Source organism: Trachypithecus francoisi, unplaced genomic scaffold (assembly GCF_009764315.1).
Source record: "Trachypithecus francoisi isolate TF-2019V2 unplaced genomic scaffold, Tfra_2.0 Lachesis_group13, whole genome shotgun sequence".
NCBI classification, from domain to species: Eukaryota; Metazoa; Chordata; class Mammalia; order Primates; family Cercopithecidae; genus Trachypithecus; species Trachypithecus francoisi.
Window position 1 is genome coordinate 61,990,941 of NW_022681458.1, and position 20,595 is coordinate 62,011,535.

General features: G+C 38.3%; 1 protein-coding gene across 1 annotated transcript in view; it reads left to right on the top strand.

Moving 5' to 3' along the window:
* The first annotated feature begins 1,588 nt into the window (after positions 1–1,588).
* CWC22 (CWC22 spliceosome associated protein homolog) overlaps positions 1,589–20,595 on the top strand; it is a 63,716-nt gene continuing 44,709 nt past the window's right edge. Inside the window, exons 1-2 of the mRNA XM_033230980.1 lie at positions 1,589–1,878; positions 15,794–15,933. Of these exons, the coding sequence (XP_033086871.1) occupies positions 15,907–15,933 (27 nt within the window). The 5' untranslated portion in view covers positions 1,589–1,878; positions 15,794–15,906. The remainder of the gene's footprint in view (positions 1,879–15,793; positions 15,934–20,595) is intronic.

The following is a 20,595-nucleotide window of genomic DNA, read 5'->3' on the forward strand; positions in this document are numbered from 1 at the left end:
TAGTTCTCCTCTGCTCAACCCTAATTTTCCTATTTCTGTCAATAATTGTAGAGGTAGTATATTCATCACGGCTCCCTACAGGGACAGAACTAACAGGATATATATACATATATATATATCCTATAACATATATATCCTAATATAAATATATATCCATATATATACACACACACACACATATAAAGGGGAGTTTATTATTAACTTACACAATCACAAGGTCCCACAATAGGCTGTCTGCAAGCCTGAGGAGCAAGGAGAGCCAGTCTGAGTCTCACAACTGAGTAATTTAGAGTCCAATGTTTGAGGGAAGGAAGCATCCAGCACGGGAGAAAGATATAGGCTGGGAGGCTAGGCCAGTTTCGCCTTTTCACGTTTTTCTGCCCGCTTTATATTCGCTGGTAGCTGATTAGATTGTTCCCACCAGATTGAGGGTGGGTCTGTCTTCCCCAGTCCACTGACTCAACTGTTAATCTCCTTTGGCAACACCCTCACAGACACACCCAGGATCAATACTTTGCATCCTTCAATCCAATCAAGTTGACATTCAGAATTAACCATCACAGATAGTATTGTGGGTTTTTAAATATATAAATACAAATGTTCATCTCCAGATCCATCTCCTGTGCCCTGTATTGGTACACCAAAGTGCACCATCAACAATGGCCAAATATCTTAAATATGAAATAAAATAGATAACGCTATTGTATACTAGCAATTATCTTAAACGTATCTTGTGAATCAACTAATTCAACTCTTATAACTACTGCATGAATGGGTACTACTAGTATTTCCATTTAAGAGATCAGGAAACAGCCACAGAATGTGAAGTTACTTGCCCCAATCATCCATAAATAATCAAAGGACTCAAGATTCAAACGTAAGTAGTCCAACTGCAGTGTTTTTATTCTTAATCCTCACACTTTGCCTCCAGAAAGGAGTGGAAGCACAGCACCCTAAAACTGTAATAGAGAAGTGTGTGGAGAAATCAGGCCTGGTTTATGAAAGATTTGATAACATAAAGATATTCTTGTTTTAGAAAGAGAGTTTTCAAAATAGCAAGTAGTTGAACTTTTACGTTTTGTTACTAGTGAAAAGTGAAGTTTAAAGAAACAATTTGTTTGATGCCTTAGTTCTGCATGCTGTACAAATTGCTACTTCCTACTCAGCCAGGCAATCTCCTTATTCTCAGGTCATACCAGTTAAGTACCTTAAAACTTAAAAGACAGGCAACATAGTCTCTACAGAATTATTTTTTCCTCATTATTTCACTCTATTTATGATTTAATATTCTCCCATTCTCTTGGCTTGGATGTCTTGGAATTTATTAGGCACTTGACTGTTGGTCAAACTCTTATAAAAAAGTCTCAAGAAAATCTCTCTCTTAAGATTTTCAAGGAAAGTGACATCTGACTGCTAAAAAAAAAAAATTCCCCAAAATGCAGTGAAATAGTTTTAGATTAAAGTAAATTTGTCTAGACCCTAAACACTACTAGGCTGCCAGTGAGCAGCGTGGATGTTACCTCGTTGGCGCGCAACTGTATGAACTACAATTCCCATCGTACACCGCGCCATTTCACTGCTAAACTACAATTATGCTTTCGTCATTTCCGTCAGCACGGGTGCTGGATTTCGGACTTTGTAGTTTATGCCAACTTCTCTTTTTAGTCGCCATTTTGTTAAGAAGACAGTATGCCTGGATCGACTGCTTTGACTCTGGCATTATGATATGGTATCTGAAATAAATTAAAAGGATACCGCGTCAAGCCAATTCAGCGTCAAGTTTTTATGTATTTCACTATCTGCTTTGTTCCTGCTGTCGGTGCTCGGGAAGAGGAAGTGACGTACATCCGATGTAATGGCGGCGCGGTGGAGCTTTAGGTAATTATCGAACTCCGTGGAGTCCCCGTAGGCAGCGAAGCGGAGCGGGGGGTGGCAGGTCGCCGGGTCGGGTGGGAAGTGAAAGACCCTGAGGAGTGGGTGCGGGCTCACTGATACGGCTGTGAGCGGCATTGGAGTGTGCGTGGGTCTTCCCGCCACGCTCGGGCCCCCGGGAGGGGTGTGAGAGTGGCTGGGTCCGAGGAGTCCCAGCTGGTGGGGAGGGAATGGGCTGCCGTGAACTGACTGCCTGAGCGGACCGGCTGACCTTCCTTGTGAGGTTCCTGCAGCTGTCTGAAGTCCTGCACCAACGCTGGTGCTGTGTTGTTTCGTGTGCAGTGTGTTTTATACTTAGAGCCTCTGGAGTCCATTGGGCTTGCCAAAGCCCCTTTCCCAGTGCCCTGGTCCCAGGGCCAGGGGAGTGGGATTAATGAGCTCTAGCTGATTAAAAGTTAGTTGAAGTACTTGCACTCTTATGCCTCTTTCCGGCATTATATCCCTTTGGCTATTTGTTTTAAATTTCATTAGCAGTTTCTTTGTCATTTATTTGCCCTGTAAATACTGATAGTTTCTAGAGTTTAGTTTTGAAGACACTTCACTTCTCTTGTGTCCTCTTCATCTGTCATTCTTGATCCTTCCATAACTTGAACTATCTCCATTGAGGTAATAACTGCTAAACTTGGGTATCCAGACTCCACCTCTCTAAGGAGCTTTGGGTCCTATAACACAGCATTATAGAACGGAAATATAATCGTTAATTTCACTGAGTTTAACTGCAAAAACTACCATACCTATTTCCACTTAATCCTAACAATTCTTTTGAGGTAATTGGAGAAGGCAGGATTTGGAGAAAGGCTATTCTAGATGCAAGAATTAGGTAAGAGTTTCCTTTGCATTTTTGGATGTGCAGAGACTCGAAATAGCAGATAAACCAAAGCAAACTTGGTCCTCAGCAGATCAGTTAACCTACCTCTTATCCGTATTTAGACTTAACTTGTTGTAGGATTGCTTGTGAATTCAGGAGTTAACATAGATTATCCTACTATGCAAGGGCAGATTTAAAATTGACATTAAAAGTGTGGTTTTGACCAGGAGAGGAGAAGCCTTGTTACAGGCCTTATCAGTAGGTTGAGGAAAGCTACCTTTGTTGGTCCTGGGTGATGGACTAGTAGACCAAAGATTTCAGTTTTATTTAGCTATTATTAGGTCTATCACTTGGAGCAAGTTACTTAAAGTCTCGTCAGCTTCATCATCTGAAAACATGTAGGTAATAATACAATACCTGCCTCACTGTGTTGTCTTTTTTTAAGTATAAAGAAAATAATGCAGATGAGGCACTGAGCACAGTACCTGATATACAGTGTTAGCTTTGTATTATTGTAAATTGCTACTATGATACAGTTGATGAGTTCTGTCTGTGCCTCAGTTCTTGCCCTCTGGGTCTGAGTGTTGCCTTTCCACCTTTAAGTGTCCTTCCAGGTTTTTTTTTTTTTTTTTTTTTGAGACGGAGTGAGACTGTCGCCCAGGCTGGTGTGCAGTGGCGGGATCTTGGCTCGCTGCAAGCTCCGCCTTCGGAGTTCACGCCATTCTCCTGCCTCAGCCTCCCGAGTAGCTGGGACTACAGGCGCCAGCCACCATGCCCTGCTAATTTTTTTTATTTTTAGTAGAGACAGGGTTTCACCATGTTAGCCAGGATGGTGTCTATCTCCTGACCTCGTGATCCACCCACCTCGGCCTCCCAAAGTGCTGGGATTACAGGGTGAGCCGCTGCGCTCAGCCAGTGCCCTTCTAGTTTTAAGTGTCCATGCCACTTTTATGGAGTCTTACCCAACTCAGTTGACTGGGGCTCTGAGATTATCTTGGTTATAAGTTAAAGGCCAAGAACTTTGATCTAATACCCTGGTCTAGTGGTTCCAAAAATGTGGTCTCCTGAATCAGCAACATCTCTTTGAAGCTTGTTGGCAATGTAAATTACTGGGCTTCACCCAGTTCTGTTGAATCAGAAACGTGGAAATGCAGGCCCAACAGTTTTTTTTTTTTTTGCGCCAAAGCATTCGAGTGATTCTCATGCCAGTTAGTTTGAGAACTTCTGCTCTAGCCCATCTTTTAGGGGCATGCTATGTGGTTCATCCTCCCCCTGTCCTCAGAATCAGGTTTGCTGCCCTCCTTGCTCCAAAGTACTTGATCCATGGCCAGCCAGTATTTATTATTATGCCACCACATCCTTCTCTGCTTTGGATAGATTACCTCCAATCACTTTTTGGAGTTCTGATACTTCCTAGACTACCTGTTTTTTCTAAGCGAGCTTTCTTAGCTCTATTAGCTTTCCCAGCTGTTGAATTTTTAGAAGTTAATTCTTCTGGTGGGGCGCGATGGCTCATGCCTGCATTCCCAGCACTTTGGGAGGCCACGGCAGGCGGATCACTTGAGATCAGCAGTTCGAGACCAGCCTGGCCAACATGGTGAAACCCTGTCTCTACTAAAAATACAAAAAAATTTAGCAGGGTGTGGTCCTGTGCGTTTGTAGCCCCAGCTACTAGGGTGGCTGAGGCACGAGAATCACTTGAACCTGGAGGCAGAGGTTGCGGTGAGCCGAGATCACTCCACTGCACTCCAGCTTGGGTGATAAAGTGAGCCTCTTTCTCAAGAAAAAGAAGAAGAAGAAAAAGAAAAGAAGTTAACTCTCCTTCCCCATGATTGAACATTGTTGAGTGACCTACAGTGGCTTGTACCTGAGACCACCCAGAAGACAGCACAGTGACACATTTTGTATTTCGAATGCCCATGCCTTAACTTGAATAATAATTTCAGTTTATTGTCCACCTATATTTGGATGGAATTTTGTACTACCTATCATATCCCTAACTTGGTCATGATTTGTTCATGGTGCCTGGAGCTAGTCCAAGAAAGAAGTGGCTATTAGTAATACATCTGATCCCACTTATAACTTTGAAGGCTACCTTGTTGAATTTCCCCACTTTTCTGTTTATCTGAGCATGGGAGGGTGGTGGAACTGTACAGCCAGAGAGCATACTAGTTTTGGCAAACTCCCAGACTTAGGCTTTTTCTCAGTATATACATTTCCCAAGTGGACATTGGAAGAGACATTTGAATGTCTATAACAAAGTGCAAACTTTAAGCATGGATTAAAGCAAGCCTTTACTATATATAGTCCAGTTAATAGGTCTTTCCAATTGAACAGATACCAAAAACGGGGTATGCTGCCTTGGCCTTGGGACATATAAACTCCTGTAAAATGGATTAGCTAGTGGGAAGGATGAACTCAGTGGCAACTCATGTTTAACCTTTCTTTCAGCCTAACTTATAAATGGTTGGAGCTAGACAGAGTTCAGCACTTCCACCTGAAAAGTTACTCTGTGAGTCCCTGAAATAGTTTGTCAGTGTAGCTTTATTTTAGACCTGGCTACAGGAGCCTTTGTAGTAGAATGCAGTGCTTACATGTCTAGGGGCTCAATTTCTCTATAGAGGCCAACACCTCCCGAGTTTTCTTTAAACCAGAATGTGGTTTACTAAGTGGCTCTCTAATTAAATAATCAGGTGACTTTCAAAGCTGTGCCATGAAAATTGGCAGAATGTATTCACCCATGTACTTAATTAGGCAAGCTGAGGAACAGATTTGGGGCAGGAGAGAGTGGTTTGAATGTATCATGAAGGCATATGGCATATTCAGTAATTAGGGTTGATTTTGTAAGTTGAAAGAACTGCACCTTTAGGGATAAATTTCCTTTTGCAGTTCCTGCAAAGGAACTAGTATTTTTTTCATCTCACTCAATGCGGAAGTGTTTTCAAGCTGCTTGTTCCACAGGTTAACATGGAGTGAAGACTAATAGGGAGTGGCATCTGATAGTGCTGTGTTGATGCACTAAGACTTGGAAATCTTAGTATTTCCAAGAAGTAGGAGTTGATAGGTGAGACAAGGCTGCTGTTGTATTCCTTGATGAGCAAGTTGACAAAATGGCATTGTAGGGAGTTCTGTGTGGGAAGAAATAGGAGTTATCGCAGAAATCTACACTCCCCATTTTTAATTTAATTTTAGAGTTGGAACTTATTAAGTAGCAGACACTGTCCTAGGTTCTGGATATGTAGCAGTGACCAAAAACCTTGAGGATCCAGTGTCCTCATACAGAGGCTTTCATAGTTTAGCTTAATGAGTCTCTCATGTTCCATCTTATTCATGTTCAGTTTTTCATATACACCCTGGAATCCCCAAATTCTCTGTCTCTGAGTCTTTACACATGCTTATCTTATTTCCCGAATGACCTTTTTCCCCTTTCTATATGGATAATTCCTACTTGTTCTTCAAGACTCAGCTTCAAGACCTGCTTCTTTCTGTATGTCCCAAACCCTCTTTTCCAGTAAAACTTTGTTTATAACATTGTTGTAGCACTTAGACATTTCTTCTTTAGCCGAGGACAGAGTCGCGTCTGCTGTGTAATGTATGTATCTCCTCACCATACGTAGGCACTGCCTTTAGTAAAGACCACGACTGTACTTTCTTTCTCTTAGCTTCATAATTCCTCATTTTCTCTGTAAGTACTTTTCTTTTTTCTTCTTGTTTTACTATTCTTTTGAGATGGGATCTCACTGTGTTGCTCAGGCTGGGACTCTAGGCACATGCCACTGCACCCAGCTTTTCTCAGCCACTGAATGTAAATATCAATTATGGCCCTAGCCTAAATGGAACCTTTCCCCAGCCTCCTATATACGGTGACAGAATGAGGGGAAAACATGGGCAGATTTGATAGAATCAATAGGATTTGGTGACTTATGGGGAGTAAGGAAAAGGAAGTTGCCCCCTGGGAAGCTTTGTAAGTCGTATCTTAGAAGAAGAGCTGATTTGAGATGGGGAGAAGGAAATAATGAGTTCCAGTGTGGATTTCTTTAGTTCAAACGGCCTTTGACACATCCACATAGAGGTTTCCTGTAGCCAATTGGACATAATGATTTGGAACTTCAGAGAAGATTGGCTGGAGTAAAAAGTTGTTTTCACATGTTAATTGAAGCTATGGGGATGGAGATGATCTTCTACAGAGAATATGGAGAAAGAAAAGATAAGGACTATTCATTCGTTCATTTAACAAATATGTATTGAAAGCCTCTGGTGTTGGGTTGTCTCTAGTGTAACAATGAACAAAATGTAAATTCACAAGCAAAGATTAAACTCTCAGGCATAATAAATAATAAAGGGGTGGACAAATGAAGGTGGCGTCCCTGTAAGTTGACAAGTGAGAACTTCAAGAAGGGGATTAGGTGCCAAATGCTAGAGCATTGTCCCATAAAAGAAGGAAGCCGCCCCTGGATTTAGTAACAAAAAGTTATCGTGTAACATTGGTAAGTGTTGTGAAGTAGTGGGAAGGGAAAGCCAAATTACAGTGGGTAGGAGAGGTTAAGAATTAGAGACATCAGGCTGGACATGGTGGCCCACTCCAGTAATCCCAGCACTTTGGGATGCCCAAGTGGGCGGATCACTTGAGGTCAGGAGTTCGAGACCAGTCTGGCCAACATGGGGAAATCTCGTCTCTACTAAAAATACAAAAAATTAGCTGGGCATGATGGTGCACGCCTGTAATCCTAGCTGTTCAGGAAGCTGAGGCATGAGAATCACTTGAACCTGGGCGGTGGAGGCTGCAGTTAGCTAAGATCATGCCACTGCACTCCAGCCTGGATCAGACTCTGTCTCAAAAAAAAAAAAAAAAAGATTAGCGGCATCAAGTGTGAACTTACATATCAACATATCAAAAATAGCTGTGTAGGGATGAAACAGTAGAAATAGAGAGAGGACAGGATGAAGGGAATTTGCCCCATAAATGTCATAATTTGTTTTTAAATGAATCATTAAAAAGTTCAACATGTAGAATTTTTCTTTAAAACCAACTTAAATAGAAATCAGTACTGTACTGTAAATCAAGAGAGCTGATTGAAATGTTGAAACTAACAAAAATAGACAAATTCCTGTTCTCATGGATCCTGCATTCTGTTGAAAAGGAGCACATTGGGGAATCTTCCTATGCATAAAAAAATTTAAAAAATTCAAAGTATAGGCCGAGCACGGTGGCTCAAGCCTGTAATCCCAGCACTTTGGGAGGCTGAGATGGTCGGATCATGAGGTCAGGAGATTGAGACCATCCTGGCTAACATGGTGAAACCCCGTCTCTACTAAAAAATACAAAAAAACTAGCCGGGCGAGTTGGCGGGCGCCTGTAGTCCCAGCTACTTGGGAAGCTGAGGTGAGAGAATGGCATGAACCTGGGAGGCAGCGGAGCTTACAGTGAGCTGAGATCCGGCCACTGCACTCCAGCCCAGGTGACACAGCGAGACTCCGTCTCAAAAAAAAAAAGAAAAAAAAAAAAATTAAAAGTATTTCCAAATGATTGTATTACTTAACTCTTTGGTTACTTAAACAGCCTAAGATGGACTAGCTTCATGATATAGGAAATGAATGGGGGGTAATACTACCTCCCAATTTATAATGTGAAGATTTCAGTATAAATAATGGTATCATTGGGTTCATTAAAATGTCTTTTTTTTTTTTTCCACTCATCTGTGTCTGACTGTTTTAAAGTGTCTCAAAATTTGGGGTGTCTACTCTCCACACAGAGTTGCAGACCGGTCAAATGCTTTTACATTACTTATTTCTTACAGAAAACAATGTCCAGAACTATCTGCACAACTTCCAGCCCTGTACTAGAACCTGGCAATCTAGTCATTCGAATGGTTATGAGTCAGAGAGCACACCTGGTGTATGCAATGACCAGGAAGCAAAACGGAGTACAGCTCTGCAACTCTTTATTTGTAATTCTTGGAGCCAGAAGTGTTTTGACTTCAGTATCTTGTAGTTTTTAGAAAACTGCAGTACCTATCCTACATATTAACTAATCCCCCTTTTGAGGTCTGCGCAGCATCCTCTAATCAAGCATATTAATATTTCCGCACTGTATCAAGTCACATTAAGTATCAAGTCAGTATATGCTAAGTTTTGCTGTCAAGTGAGTTGCCACATGCTTAAGAATAATCTTTGTATTTTCAGAGCTTTACGGAATTTAGAACTGCCGGTAAGGGGTTGCCCACCTGTACCTGGTGACTTTTCTAGAAAGAGGAGTATTTTGACTCTTTTATTTTCTTGAAATTGTGATTCTATGCCGACATCAAATTATAATTTTTTGGCCTTATGTGGTATATCATGAGGCAAATTTTTCACTAATATGTAAATATTTTTAAGAAGGGGAAAAAAATAGCAAGAAATGGTTTTTCTAAACAGATAAGTTTTCCTTCAGTACAGATATGGAAAGTATATAGCAATCTTGTTTCATGTTGTTCAAGAGCAAAGCCAATCTGTTATTCCTGTTTGTTCCCTGGGAAGGGAACTCTGTTCTTTGGGGGCTTGGCTCTTGTTGAGGTATTTTCTGAGAATTCTGTTATCTCCCCTCCCATTATATTTTGGCATTTAGAATACTTTTAAGACAGTTTTTATTTTGTATTGTATAATATTACCACTTTCCCCATTGGGCAACTAAGGTGTTTTTTTTTGTTTGTTTTTCTTTTAAATATGAACTCTGTTAAAATGTTTGAAATTCACCAAACCTGTTGTTACTATTTAGAAACCGGAGGAGCCAACTAAAGGTAATTCACTGTTGATTCCCCCTTCCTTTAGCAATTTTACGATAGTATGTTTCAGCAAGTTCCTCTAACTTGAACTGAGGACACCGAAGTGACAATGGTAGAAGTGTTTTGCTACTGAAATCATCTGGAAAGCAGTGCATTTCAGCCATTAGTTGAACATTTTCTCATTTTCTTAATTTTTGAGATAATTGTAGAATTCACCATTTTCTGGTTAACAGTCTGAAGTACTCATAAATGTTGTTAAATATTTTGCTTTCTAATGCTTGATGAAACTGAGAGAAAAACTGTCATTTTTTTAATAGTGCTCTTGTGAGTACTATATTTCCTATTGGAAAATATCCTCTTTCTTCAGGAGAGCAGGTGTGGTTTTGCTGAGTTGCTTTCTTGTGAGAAGGGGACAGAAATTTAATAATTCACCATAAAATTCACATAGTGATGCTTAGAAGAGCAGAGAGTGCTGTAAACTCTAGATAAATTGCTCTCATTTCAGGAATTTCCAATTAGTGTAAGTATTAGCATGCATATGTTGAACTCAGAATTTCCGAATAGGCATATTCTGTATCAATCTGTACAATGACAATACTGTATTCATTTTTTGTTAGAACTATGATAGCAGTCTACTTTACCATATTGTCATTTTCACACTTACATTTTGAGACGTGGAAATGTAACAGATTGTACTTTATTGCCATAAATTATTTGCTGATGAAGATTGAAAGGGGAAAGATGATATCGATCAGAAAGAAAGCTCATTAAATTTAAATATGTAAGGTGACTTGAAATAAAATGCACAGAAATTGCTTGTTTTGAAGTAAGTAGGTTGGGAAGAGGAACTGAGTTTAAAACCCCAGGAGAATAGCAAAGGAACATGCTAAATCTTGTGCAATAGGGTCAAATGATTTTTTATTTTTATTTTTTGCTCATAGTGTATCTAGTCACAGTGAATTCTAGGTATGCTAAATTAAATAAAGGAATGCTTAAAATTACTATGAATGTTTGAAAAGAAGTAGTACTTCGTTATATGAAATCACAGTCTTTGCTATCTGGAACTTTGAATGAATGGATCAATTAAGGCTAGGATAATTTTCTGGATAGTAGTCTGTACTTATTTACATTTTATAATTTACCATTTTGGCTTCAATTCATTAGTGTTGGCATTTTCATTGGGACACGATATATGGCTTTGGCATCAGATAAACCTGGCTTTGAATTTTAGCTTCTGCCATTTACTAGGTGTAATGTGCTTGGACAAATTGCTTGAATTTGCTGTGCTTCAATTGTTTCACTGAAAAACATGGCTTAAAAAAAAAATCGCCAGAGCAGGGTAATTACGAGGATTGAATAAGATTGTATAAGTAATTATAAATTGTGGCCATAATTTCTCAGGTTTAAAAAAACACTTCTTACCTGTGAATTATTAAGAATTAATTCATTTGGAATTTCTGTGTCCCTTTCCAAAAGACCTACGACTAAGTTCTTCACCATAAAGTAGGTAGGCTGTGGGGTCTCTCTATTCTGCCTAAGTGGCTCGTAGTTTGAGAACAAATGGAGAACCTAAGTTTCTTATGTAGAATTGAAAAACTGAGGAGACTTAGGGAAAAGTTGGATTTTGGAATTACCTTGGGAATACTTTCATAAATCAAGTATGCATGGGTTTCTCCTGTACTTTCTGCCCGTTTTCTGATTTAGTAAGTCAGAGGTGGGCCCCAGTATATGTACAAGTAATTCTCCTCTCATGCATTTTTTCTTGATTCGGGTTGTTTTTAATATAGTGATATCAAACTAGTTTTACACTATTAAGTAGTGATTTAAAACTGACGTGTAGGCAAAAAACCCAACCTGTCACCTTGCTTGAGTGGCTTAGTGCTTTGCTTATCGTTATAGGTTTGTTTCTTATACCTAGAATGTAAACTTCATGTGAACAGGAGATTTTGTTAGGGTAGTTCATTGCTGCTTGTCCAATGCCTAGAAAGATGCTGGGCAAATAACAGAGGTGCTGTAAGTATTATTTGTTGGGGAACATGTGTATGTATAAATAACACTGGGTTTAAAGGTAGTGAAGGATGTGTTAGAAATGTTAAATGGTTGTGCTGGTAGAGGTAGGGAAAAAAATACCAATATCTTTGAGCAGAAGTAAGTCGAGTAAAGTTTTGAGTTTTATGGCTCTCTAAACCTTTGTAGCCATTAAAAACAGGACCTTTGGAAAGAATCATGCAATTTGGTTTCAACAGAGTCATCTTGTTGAGGCAAATGGTCCTAAAATCCAGCTGAGATAAGGGTTATCCCTACAGGGATCTCATCCTCAGGTGAGGGAGGGGGTAACTTCTGTTTTAAATATTTTTAAAATTCTATTTTAATTTGTAGGCTTTTAAGCTATATTTTGTACAATTTTTTTTTTTTTAGTCATTACTCTAGGAAACAGTATATATATATCCTTAACTTTTCATGTGCTACTTAGAGTCGATATTGTATCACCTCACAAAAGATGTAGAAACATTGCATAGTGTAGATCCATTTTGGTCGCTAATTCCATATACTATACATATATATACTCTGGCTACATATATTATAACCCCTTAAGACATAATTTTTGCTGTAAAGAGTCCTATGTATTTTAGATAAATGAAAATAAAACAATATTTTGTAATTCCTGAGAAAGGTATCATTTACAGTATTCTTCATTTCTTTCTGAAAAACAGTTTCCATCTAGTATCATTTCCCTTTAGCTTGAAGAACTTACTGTAGCATTTTTTGTAGTGCAGGTTTGCAGGTGATAAATTCTCTTAGTTTCTCTTAGTTCTTGTTTTTTGTTTAATCAGTAAATGTGTTCATTTTGTCTTCCTTTAAAGAGTGCTTTTTCTGGAATTCTAGGTTAACTGTTTTTTGTCTTTTAACACTTTTAAAAATTGTTCCACTATTTTCAAGTCTCGTTTCTTTTTCAAATGTTTTAATATAAAAATATATAGAGATGTAATTTACCATCTTTACCGTGTTTAAGTGTATAGTTCAGTGGTAATAAATACATTTATACTCCTTTTATTTCCTTCATCCTCCACGCCCCACTCACCTTTCCGGCCTCTGATAACCACCAGTCTACTTTATCTTCATGAGATCCAGTAAGTTTTTAGCTTCATATAAGTGAGAATATGGTCTGTTTAGTTTCTGATGAGAAGTCAGCAGTAATTTGAATTGTTATTTCCTTGTATATAATATGTTGTTTTTTTCTTTTCTGCTCTCAAGATTTTTCTCTTTATCTTTGGCTTTAACTATTAACCATTCTGTTAAGCGTATTCAGTGAATTTTTTATTTCATATATTTTTCAGTTTTAGAATTTGTTTGGTTCTATTTTATCGTTTCTCTTGGCTGAAATTTCCCAGGCATATTTTTCTTTGCATCGTTCCATATGTTTTAAAAACCATGGTTTAAAAACCTAGTATATTAATTCCAGGATCTGGGTCATCTCAGCATTGATCTGTTTTGATTGTCTTTTCCCTTAAGATTGGGCCACATTTTTTAAATGTTATTTTAAGTTGTCTCCTGAATATTGTTATTTTTATGTTATAGAGACTCTGGTTTCCTTACATTCCTCTACGGAGTGGTAACTTTTTAGGGAGTTAACTTGGTTGGACTTAAATTGCAAACTCTAGTCTCTTTAGCAACAGTTCAAATCTTAGTTCAGTTCTTGGCAGGAATCTGTCTTGTACATGTGTTGGTTCAGAGATAGAGATGTGGGAACAATTTATACCTAGCATATGGGGTTCCCCTCCACTGACTCTCTCCCCTCCTGAATTCCCCCCTCAGTTTCCAGCAGCTGTGGTTGTCTCAGACTCTGTCCACTTGTTCTTCAAATGAGAATGGCTGCAGCTTTTCATCAGTTTTAGCCACGCTTGCGTGGTACAGACTGCAGCTTGCCCTCAGACTGAAGCTATATTAAATGGGATGACTCACTCATGTTGCTCCTTTCTCAGGGCAGCTGTCCTCTAGACTGAGCCTGCTTTTGTTCATTCTCCAGTGCCTTCAGGTGGATGTTGTATGTTTTGTCAGGAGTTTATGGTTGTTATCGGTGAAAGGATTGGCTTCAGTAGGAACTTCCTAGCCATTTCAGAAGTGGAAGTTCAGTTACCGTTTTAAAAAACTTGTTCAGAAGTGCCACATAAACTACCCAGTGTGGCCCTGGAAATCAATACACTCTTATTATTTAAGTTCTTAGAGGAAAATAGTGTAATTTTTCTATGTATGAAACTTTCTAGTCTCGAACCTCTCTTTCCCCTTGGAAGTATGTTGTTTATTTGACTTTTCATAATGTAGGCTTATTAAGATAGTAACTCTTGCATGGTATCAGAATAGACGGTTAAAGTTAGAGGGGCATGCCTCTCCTCTCTGCTACTGTCACAGAGTCTGATTTTATGAAATGTTTTACATAACTTATTCTGGATTTTCTCAATTATTTATCTAAGGTATAGCATCCAGTAGGAAAAGTTACTCTGAAACTAAGTTCAAACAATAATGTCATAGTTGTGGGCATGATAAGGTCCTAGATAGGCTAGTCTGTGGGCATTAGGATTTAGGACCCAGAGTAATCTTTTTTTGTTGTTGTTTTTTTTTTGAGACGGAGTCTCGCTCTGTCACCCAGGCTGGAGTGCAGTGGCGCAATCTCGGCTCAGTGCAAGCTCCGCCTCCTGGGTTCACGCCATTCTCCTGCCTCAGCCTCCCGAGTAGCTGGGACTACAGGCGCCCGCCACTAAGCCTGGCTAATTTTTTGTATTTTTTTTTTAGTAGAGATGGGGTTTCACCATGTTACCCAGGATGGTGTCGATCTCCTGACCTCGTGATCCACCCACCTTGGCCTCCCAAAGTGCTGATAAACTTTAAAAAGATACATAAAGAAAAGATTTGGGTACAACTTGCCAGCCAAAAGCAAGGTTGAGCTTTCTAAACAACTGCAACTAATTGAAGAAAGAGCCTATTAATAAGCATATTATGTAAAGTTACTCACATTTGTCTATTTAACTATAGGCCTCATACATAAGCAGTGATGTGCTTTAGATTGCAGTTATATTTTATAGATTGATATGTTTGCCTTTACTAACCGTGACACCATGCCAACCATGGTAATAGAAAGATTTCTTGACTTAGTAATTTGTATACATCCCCATCTGCATTAAATCATAGCAGCTCTGTATCACTTTATAATATCAAGACTATTTGTATGTGTGTGCTGGTGAAAGGAATACTTAACAGGGTGTCCTTATTGTAGGTTTCTAGTTGTAAGTCTAACTGGTATTATAATTTAGTTATCATAATTATAATTGAAATGGCTTATCTGACTTTCAGTGTTCTCTTTTAAAAGAAGGAATTGGACCAGATAATCTGTTATACCCTTTCTGACACTGAAATTAATTTTTTTTCCAGTTGTATTCAGTTATTTTGGTACTAAGCACATTGCTTTCTCTGCATTCTCTGTATCTTTTAATCCTTTAATTTTGTTTTCCATTTTATTTTTGGGATTTCGTTGCCTTATGCTATAAACCATTTAGATATGTACTTCCAATAAAATATTTGAATGCAAGTTCTTTGTGAACATAAGTATCAATTTAGCATCTTACACAAAATTACTAAAATTTACTTAGAATATTAAAAGACATCTGAAGATTTTAGATTTAATGCTGATGACTAGGTTTATTCTGAGCCAAATACTTAGTTCTCCTATGTGCATATATCTGAAGCTTTGTGCCATTAATGGATCACATTGAGACATAATTATTGTAGTTTATAGCACCTTAAATTTCTATGTGGATTGTATTTGTTTCTTAATGATCATTATTGCAAGGATATTGAGTGTTTCATTCTTTGTCTATATAGAAACATTGGATTTTTATACTCAGTTTATATAGAGTTTCTCTTCTGTCATTGTTTCCTCAGTTTTTAAAAAAATAATACCACACTGCTATGTTATGATGTAGGTATGTATCTCCCTCACTGTGAGAACATTTTTAATACAGTTATAGGACATCTCTTTTTAAATTAACTTTTGTTCCCGTTGGTCCTTAGAATAAAACCTATTTGCTGTCTTGTGCATGGATTTTTTTTCTACTTATATGTGTTAGGTATACGTTATTATGCGTAACTACTTAAGGATTTTTAAATTATTTAGTTATTATATTTGTTTTATGGATTTAGAAAAATAAGGCGGTCAAATGTCCATTGTGTAGAAAAAAGATAATCATTTTACACACTTTGTTAGTGTTAACAAAGCTTTCTTTGGTATATTTTGTAGGTGATGTTTGCAGACAGAAAAAGCAAACTGTCAAGGAATTCAGAGCATTGAGTACTTGTTCTTTGGACCAGTTTGAGGAGTCTTTGATTTATTGGACCAACTGGCAACAGAACATGAAAAGTAGTGTGGCACAGATAAAAGTAAGTGTTTGAAACTTAAAACAGAGGATGTAAACTTACAGTCAATTACCTATTATTTAAAAATAAATGCATTTATGTAATTAGGACATTAGAGCCAGACAGTAGAGTGGCACTTAGATTGATGCAAAAGCAATTGCAGTTTTTGCAGTTTTTAAAACCACAATTACTTTTTGCACCAACCTAATACATCCATCTAACTTAAACAATTTTAAATGCAGATACTTAGCTCTGTGTAAGTATTAGTGCTCATGAGGGCAGTTGAGAGAACATACAGGAGTGTGTGTACATGTGTGTGCGTGCATGTGTGTGTGTACACATGGATGCATGCATCAGGGCCTGCATATATGATGTGAGTGATCACATGTAAAAGAAAAATAAGTGACAAACAGTGCAGGGAAATTCCTGCGTATCTGTTTACAATGTGAGCCTCTTTTTGCGTATTTCTTATGAATAGATGGTCTCTTATTCTGTGCTGTACTTTAGACAGTGTGTGTTCATTTATTTAACAAATGCATATTGAGTTCTAGTGATTGTTCTAAGAACTTTGAACAAAATAGTGTTATATATGTTATATGTTATATTGATTGTTTTATAGTGATTGTTCTAAGAACTTTGAACAAAATAGTGAATAAAACAAATACTTGTTTTCGTGGAGTTTACATTATAGTTGTTGTAGGGAGGAGACAAAATAAATTATAAACTTGGTAAGTTATATAGTATATTAGAATGTTAAGTAATAGAATTGTCCTATGGAGAAAAGAAGTAGAATAGGGTAGGGGGATTCAACATTGAGGGGCTGCAGTTTTTAATAGAGGAGTGAGTAGGGCCCATTGAAAAGATAGCCATTTGAGCAGAGACTTGAAAATGTGAGAGTTAACTATGCCGATATCTGGGGGAAAGAGTGTGCCTGGCAAAAGGAACAGCAAAGACAAAGAATCTAGAGTGGAGCAGGTATCAGAAGGGGAGAATTGTAGGAGATGAGGTCAGGGCAGTAATAGGGACCAGTAATTCCATCTGCTTTCAAAACTGTTCTGCCTGTGAGTGGCCTTGGCAGGAGAGCAAACTACTCAACTTCCTTCTCTTTCCAGCTGCATGGATTTAAAACCAGGACATCACTTTTTGGGCCGTGGAGTCAGTAAAGGGGGAACTGTATTTTTATTTGGTTATAAATGTAGGCACTCCTCCCTTCCTCTCCTCTTATAGCTGTGCACACCTAAAGTTCCTTCTTTAATGAGAAGCAATAGATTGCAAGCTCCTTGACAGTAGGCTCTGTGGTAGGTGCTTATTAAGCTGAACTGATAGACTTGTAGAGTACGGCAACCTCTGCTGCAATCTTTTCCAACCTCTGTCAAGTGTGAGAAGACACTCACCCACCTCCCTGCTAGGTAGACATCCAGCCTTTGCTTGCATATCTCTTTTGGCACGGGGCTCACAGTTTCCTAAGGTAGTTCCATCTGTGAGTAACCCTTGTATATTGTTCTGAAATCGGCCTTCTTGGGGCTTGTGCTCATTGGTCCATTGTTACTTAAACAGTTAATTTATTGAGGACCTAGTAGGTGGCAGATTCTGTGTTAGGAGCTAGGGACATAAAGAAAGGAGACTGTGCAGAACTGGCTCTTGACAGAGCCATGTTAGACAAGAGCACTCAGATCTTTACACTAACGCCTTTTACTCAAAGGGAGAAATGTTTAGCCTTTCTTAGACTCCTCTTTTGGTTCCTCTTAGCCTCTGCTTCTCCATGCTTCCCTCTTGTGGCCCAGATGGGTCTCCTGTGGCATTTTCTCCCCCAGCCTATGAGTGGGTGACTTCATTTAGCATGCCCTTGACACTTAGTGGCTTGGTTCTCCCAGCCAGCTCTCTTTGGTCTGCTTCCATTTCTTTCCTTTGTGTTAGCCACAATGGGTCCACTAGCTGGGTTGATGCTCATTCTTTCTTTAGGTGAAGCTCAGCTCTTCCTTTGATATTATGAGGACTCACCTGTTAGGTTCATAAGGCGTCAACTGAGAATCCCCTGTTTTTCCCTTGAACCTTACTATAGCTTCCTTAGCAAGCTCCCTACCTCTTCCAGCCCCTCCTCGCTCTTTCTCTTAAAGTCTAATGGATCCTGAAAGCCACTGGACTCAGGCTTCTTGTTCCCCTTGTCTCCTCATACTGCTCTCTCTGCGTTGTTGGAGACTATGAGTTACTGCATGATGTCATCATATTTGTTTTGCTTCATGAACAATTTATAAAAATTTTAAAGGTAATTTTGACTGTGTAGTATTTTCAACTACTGCACTGACTTACAATCTAAACTCTGTGATAAAAGAAATGGGAAATTCAAGTTCTTAATATTTAATTCATACCCAAAAGTGATTTTTAACTTGGTGAAATCCTATTCATCTACCAAAGCCAAATTCAAGTCCCGGTTTTCCCACTTTCATCCCTTAGCACTCTATGCTACAGTGATTGTTTCCTACTCAAGATCTCCTTTTAGCACTTAGTGTGTGTGCCAGTCATTTGTTACTTGATCATATTTATGAAATCCTTCTTCTTCACAACTTCAATATTTTTGGTCTCTTCCTCTTGCTCACAACAGATGTTGCGGAGATGTGTTAAAAATCATTAGCACAGAAATGGGGCCTTCTCCTTAATGTAATCAAAATAATTTTTTTTGCCTTGTAAAAGAAAAAGGAGGTAATGCAGTTTTATTGTTCTCTGTCTTCTCCCCCTTCTCTCCCCCGCCACCCCCCGCCTTCTTCTTCTTCTGCCTCTCTCTCTCTCTCTCTCTGTCTCTGTCTCTCTGTCTCACTCACTCTCATTCTGGGGAACATATAATCTAATGTGTTTAATTATGGAAATTTTTATAAGCCTCTCTGTCTCCTACAAGACCATAAGGTCCTTGGCCTTTCTTATCTATTGTAACCTTCAGAATGTCTACACAGGAAGGACTATGTTGTGTAATAAATGATCAGTATCAATATTGTATTTTATGTTACCATTGAATTTAATGAATCTCATGCTCTTTATTTGACCTAAGAGCTTTATGTGAAGTTTTATGGAAACCCATGTCATATATATTGAACAATTCTATTTCACGGTGTTGCTAAGTGAAATAAGTTTTAAAACTTTCTTATATTAGACACAGAATTTTATTTTTATTTTTTTATTTTTATTTATTTATTTATTTATTTATTTTTACATGTATCAATAGCTTGTTCCTTCAGAATTTTAAAATGGTTGAATTTAGTGCAGAGTAACAGCTAAACTATGGTTACTTTAAATCATCAATTTTGATTACATGCTTATTCACCTATATAGATTAGTTAGTGGATACTATTCAAAAAATTCAATAGTTAATGAGACTATTTTGCATTGTACTTATGATTATGTTAGACTCAAACTGCTGTTAATTAGATAGTCATAAAATCAGAGGAAGTTGGATCTTACATTTCTACTCAGAATAATTTTCTATTTTAAAATATATCCTTTCTTCATTAAGGAGGCAAGCATGTAAGTTTGCAGAACAGTTACTCATTGTTTGATTTAGTTTATCTTAGATTTCAAGATTAAGGTATGTTAAATGCTATTTTTCTTTACAGTATGGTTAGTTAAAATTATTTTAATTCTTAAAAAAAGGCTTGTCAATATTTGAATGTTGACCAGTTATATAAAAAATTTTACATATATACAGAGGTAAACATTTTGGTTCCTTAATGTATTTGGATTTTTTAAATTAGGATATAGTCTCAAACTGGACTGTCTGTCTCATGTCAATCTCATGTTACATGAAGTTTCTTATTTGTATATTGATAGGAGATAGGAGATACAAATCTTTTTTCAAATAGTACTTATACCCTAAAGTAATGTTGTTCGATTCCCTAGAACCTACCATAGTATAATACATATCAGACACTCGATTGATGTTTGTTGAAAACAAAAACGAATTTTTTTGAATTTTTTATTTTATTTTTATTTTTTTAAGAGACAGAGTCTCGCTGTCTCACTCTGTTGCTCAGGCTGGAGTGCAGTGGTGCGATCTCGGCTCACTACAAGCTCTGCCTCCTGGGTTCACGCCATTTTCCTGCCTCAACCTCCTGAGTAGCTGGGACTATAGGCGCCCGCCACCACGTCCGGCTAATTTTTTGTATTTTTTGGTAGAGGTGGTATTTCACCGTGTTAGCCAGGATGGTCTCGATCTCCTGACCTCATGATCCGCCCACCTCGGCCTCCCAAAGTGCTAGGATTACAGGCATGAACCACTGCGCCCGGCCAAAAATGAACTTCTATAAACATGTTAGAGTCAGTTTCTTGCCGCTATTTTACCCGGTACTGAAGTTGTGGTTTTCATAAGCCAACGGAGATAGGAGGTAAGTACAATATCGTGGCTGAGGCAAGAGGATCACTTGAGCCTGGGTGGTTGAGTCTGCAGTGAGCCGTGATTGTGCCACTGCACTCCAGCCTGGGCAACAGAGCAAGACCCTGTCTCAAAAAATAATAATAATAATAATAATTACAACTTATTACATAGAAGTAAAATATAAACTAGGTGTCATCGAAAATTTGAGAATTATCTTTTTCTACCTTGAATTGTTTTGGCTAGAAAGAAGTATTTGGTCCTGCAAAGGCGTAAGAATGATACAAGTAGTTTTAGGGACTCCGTGGAAAGGGTTGGGGAGGGTA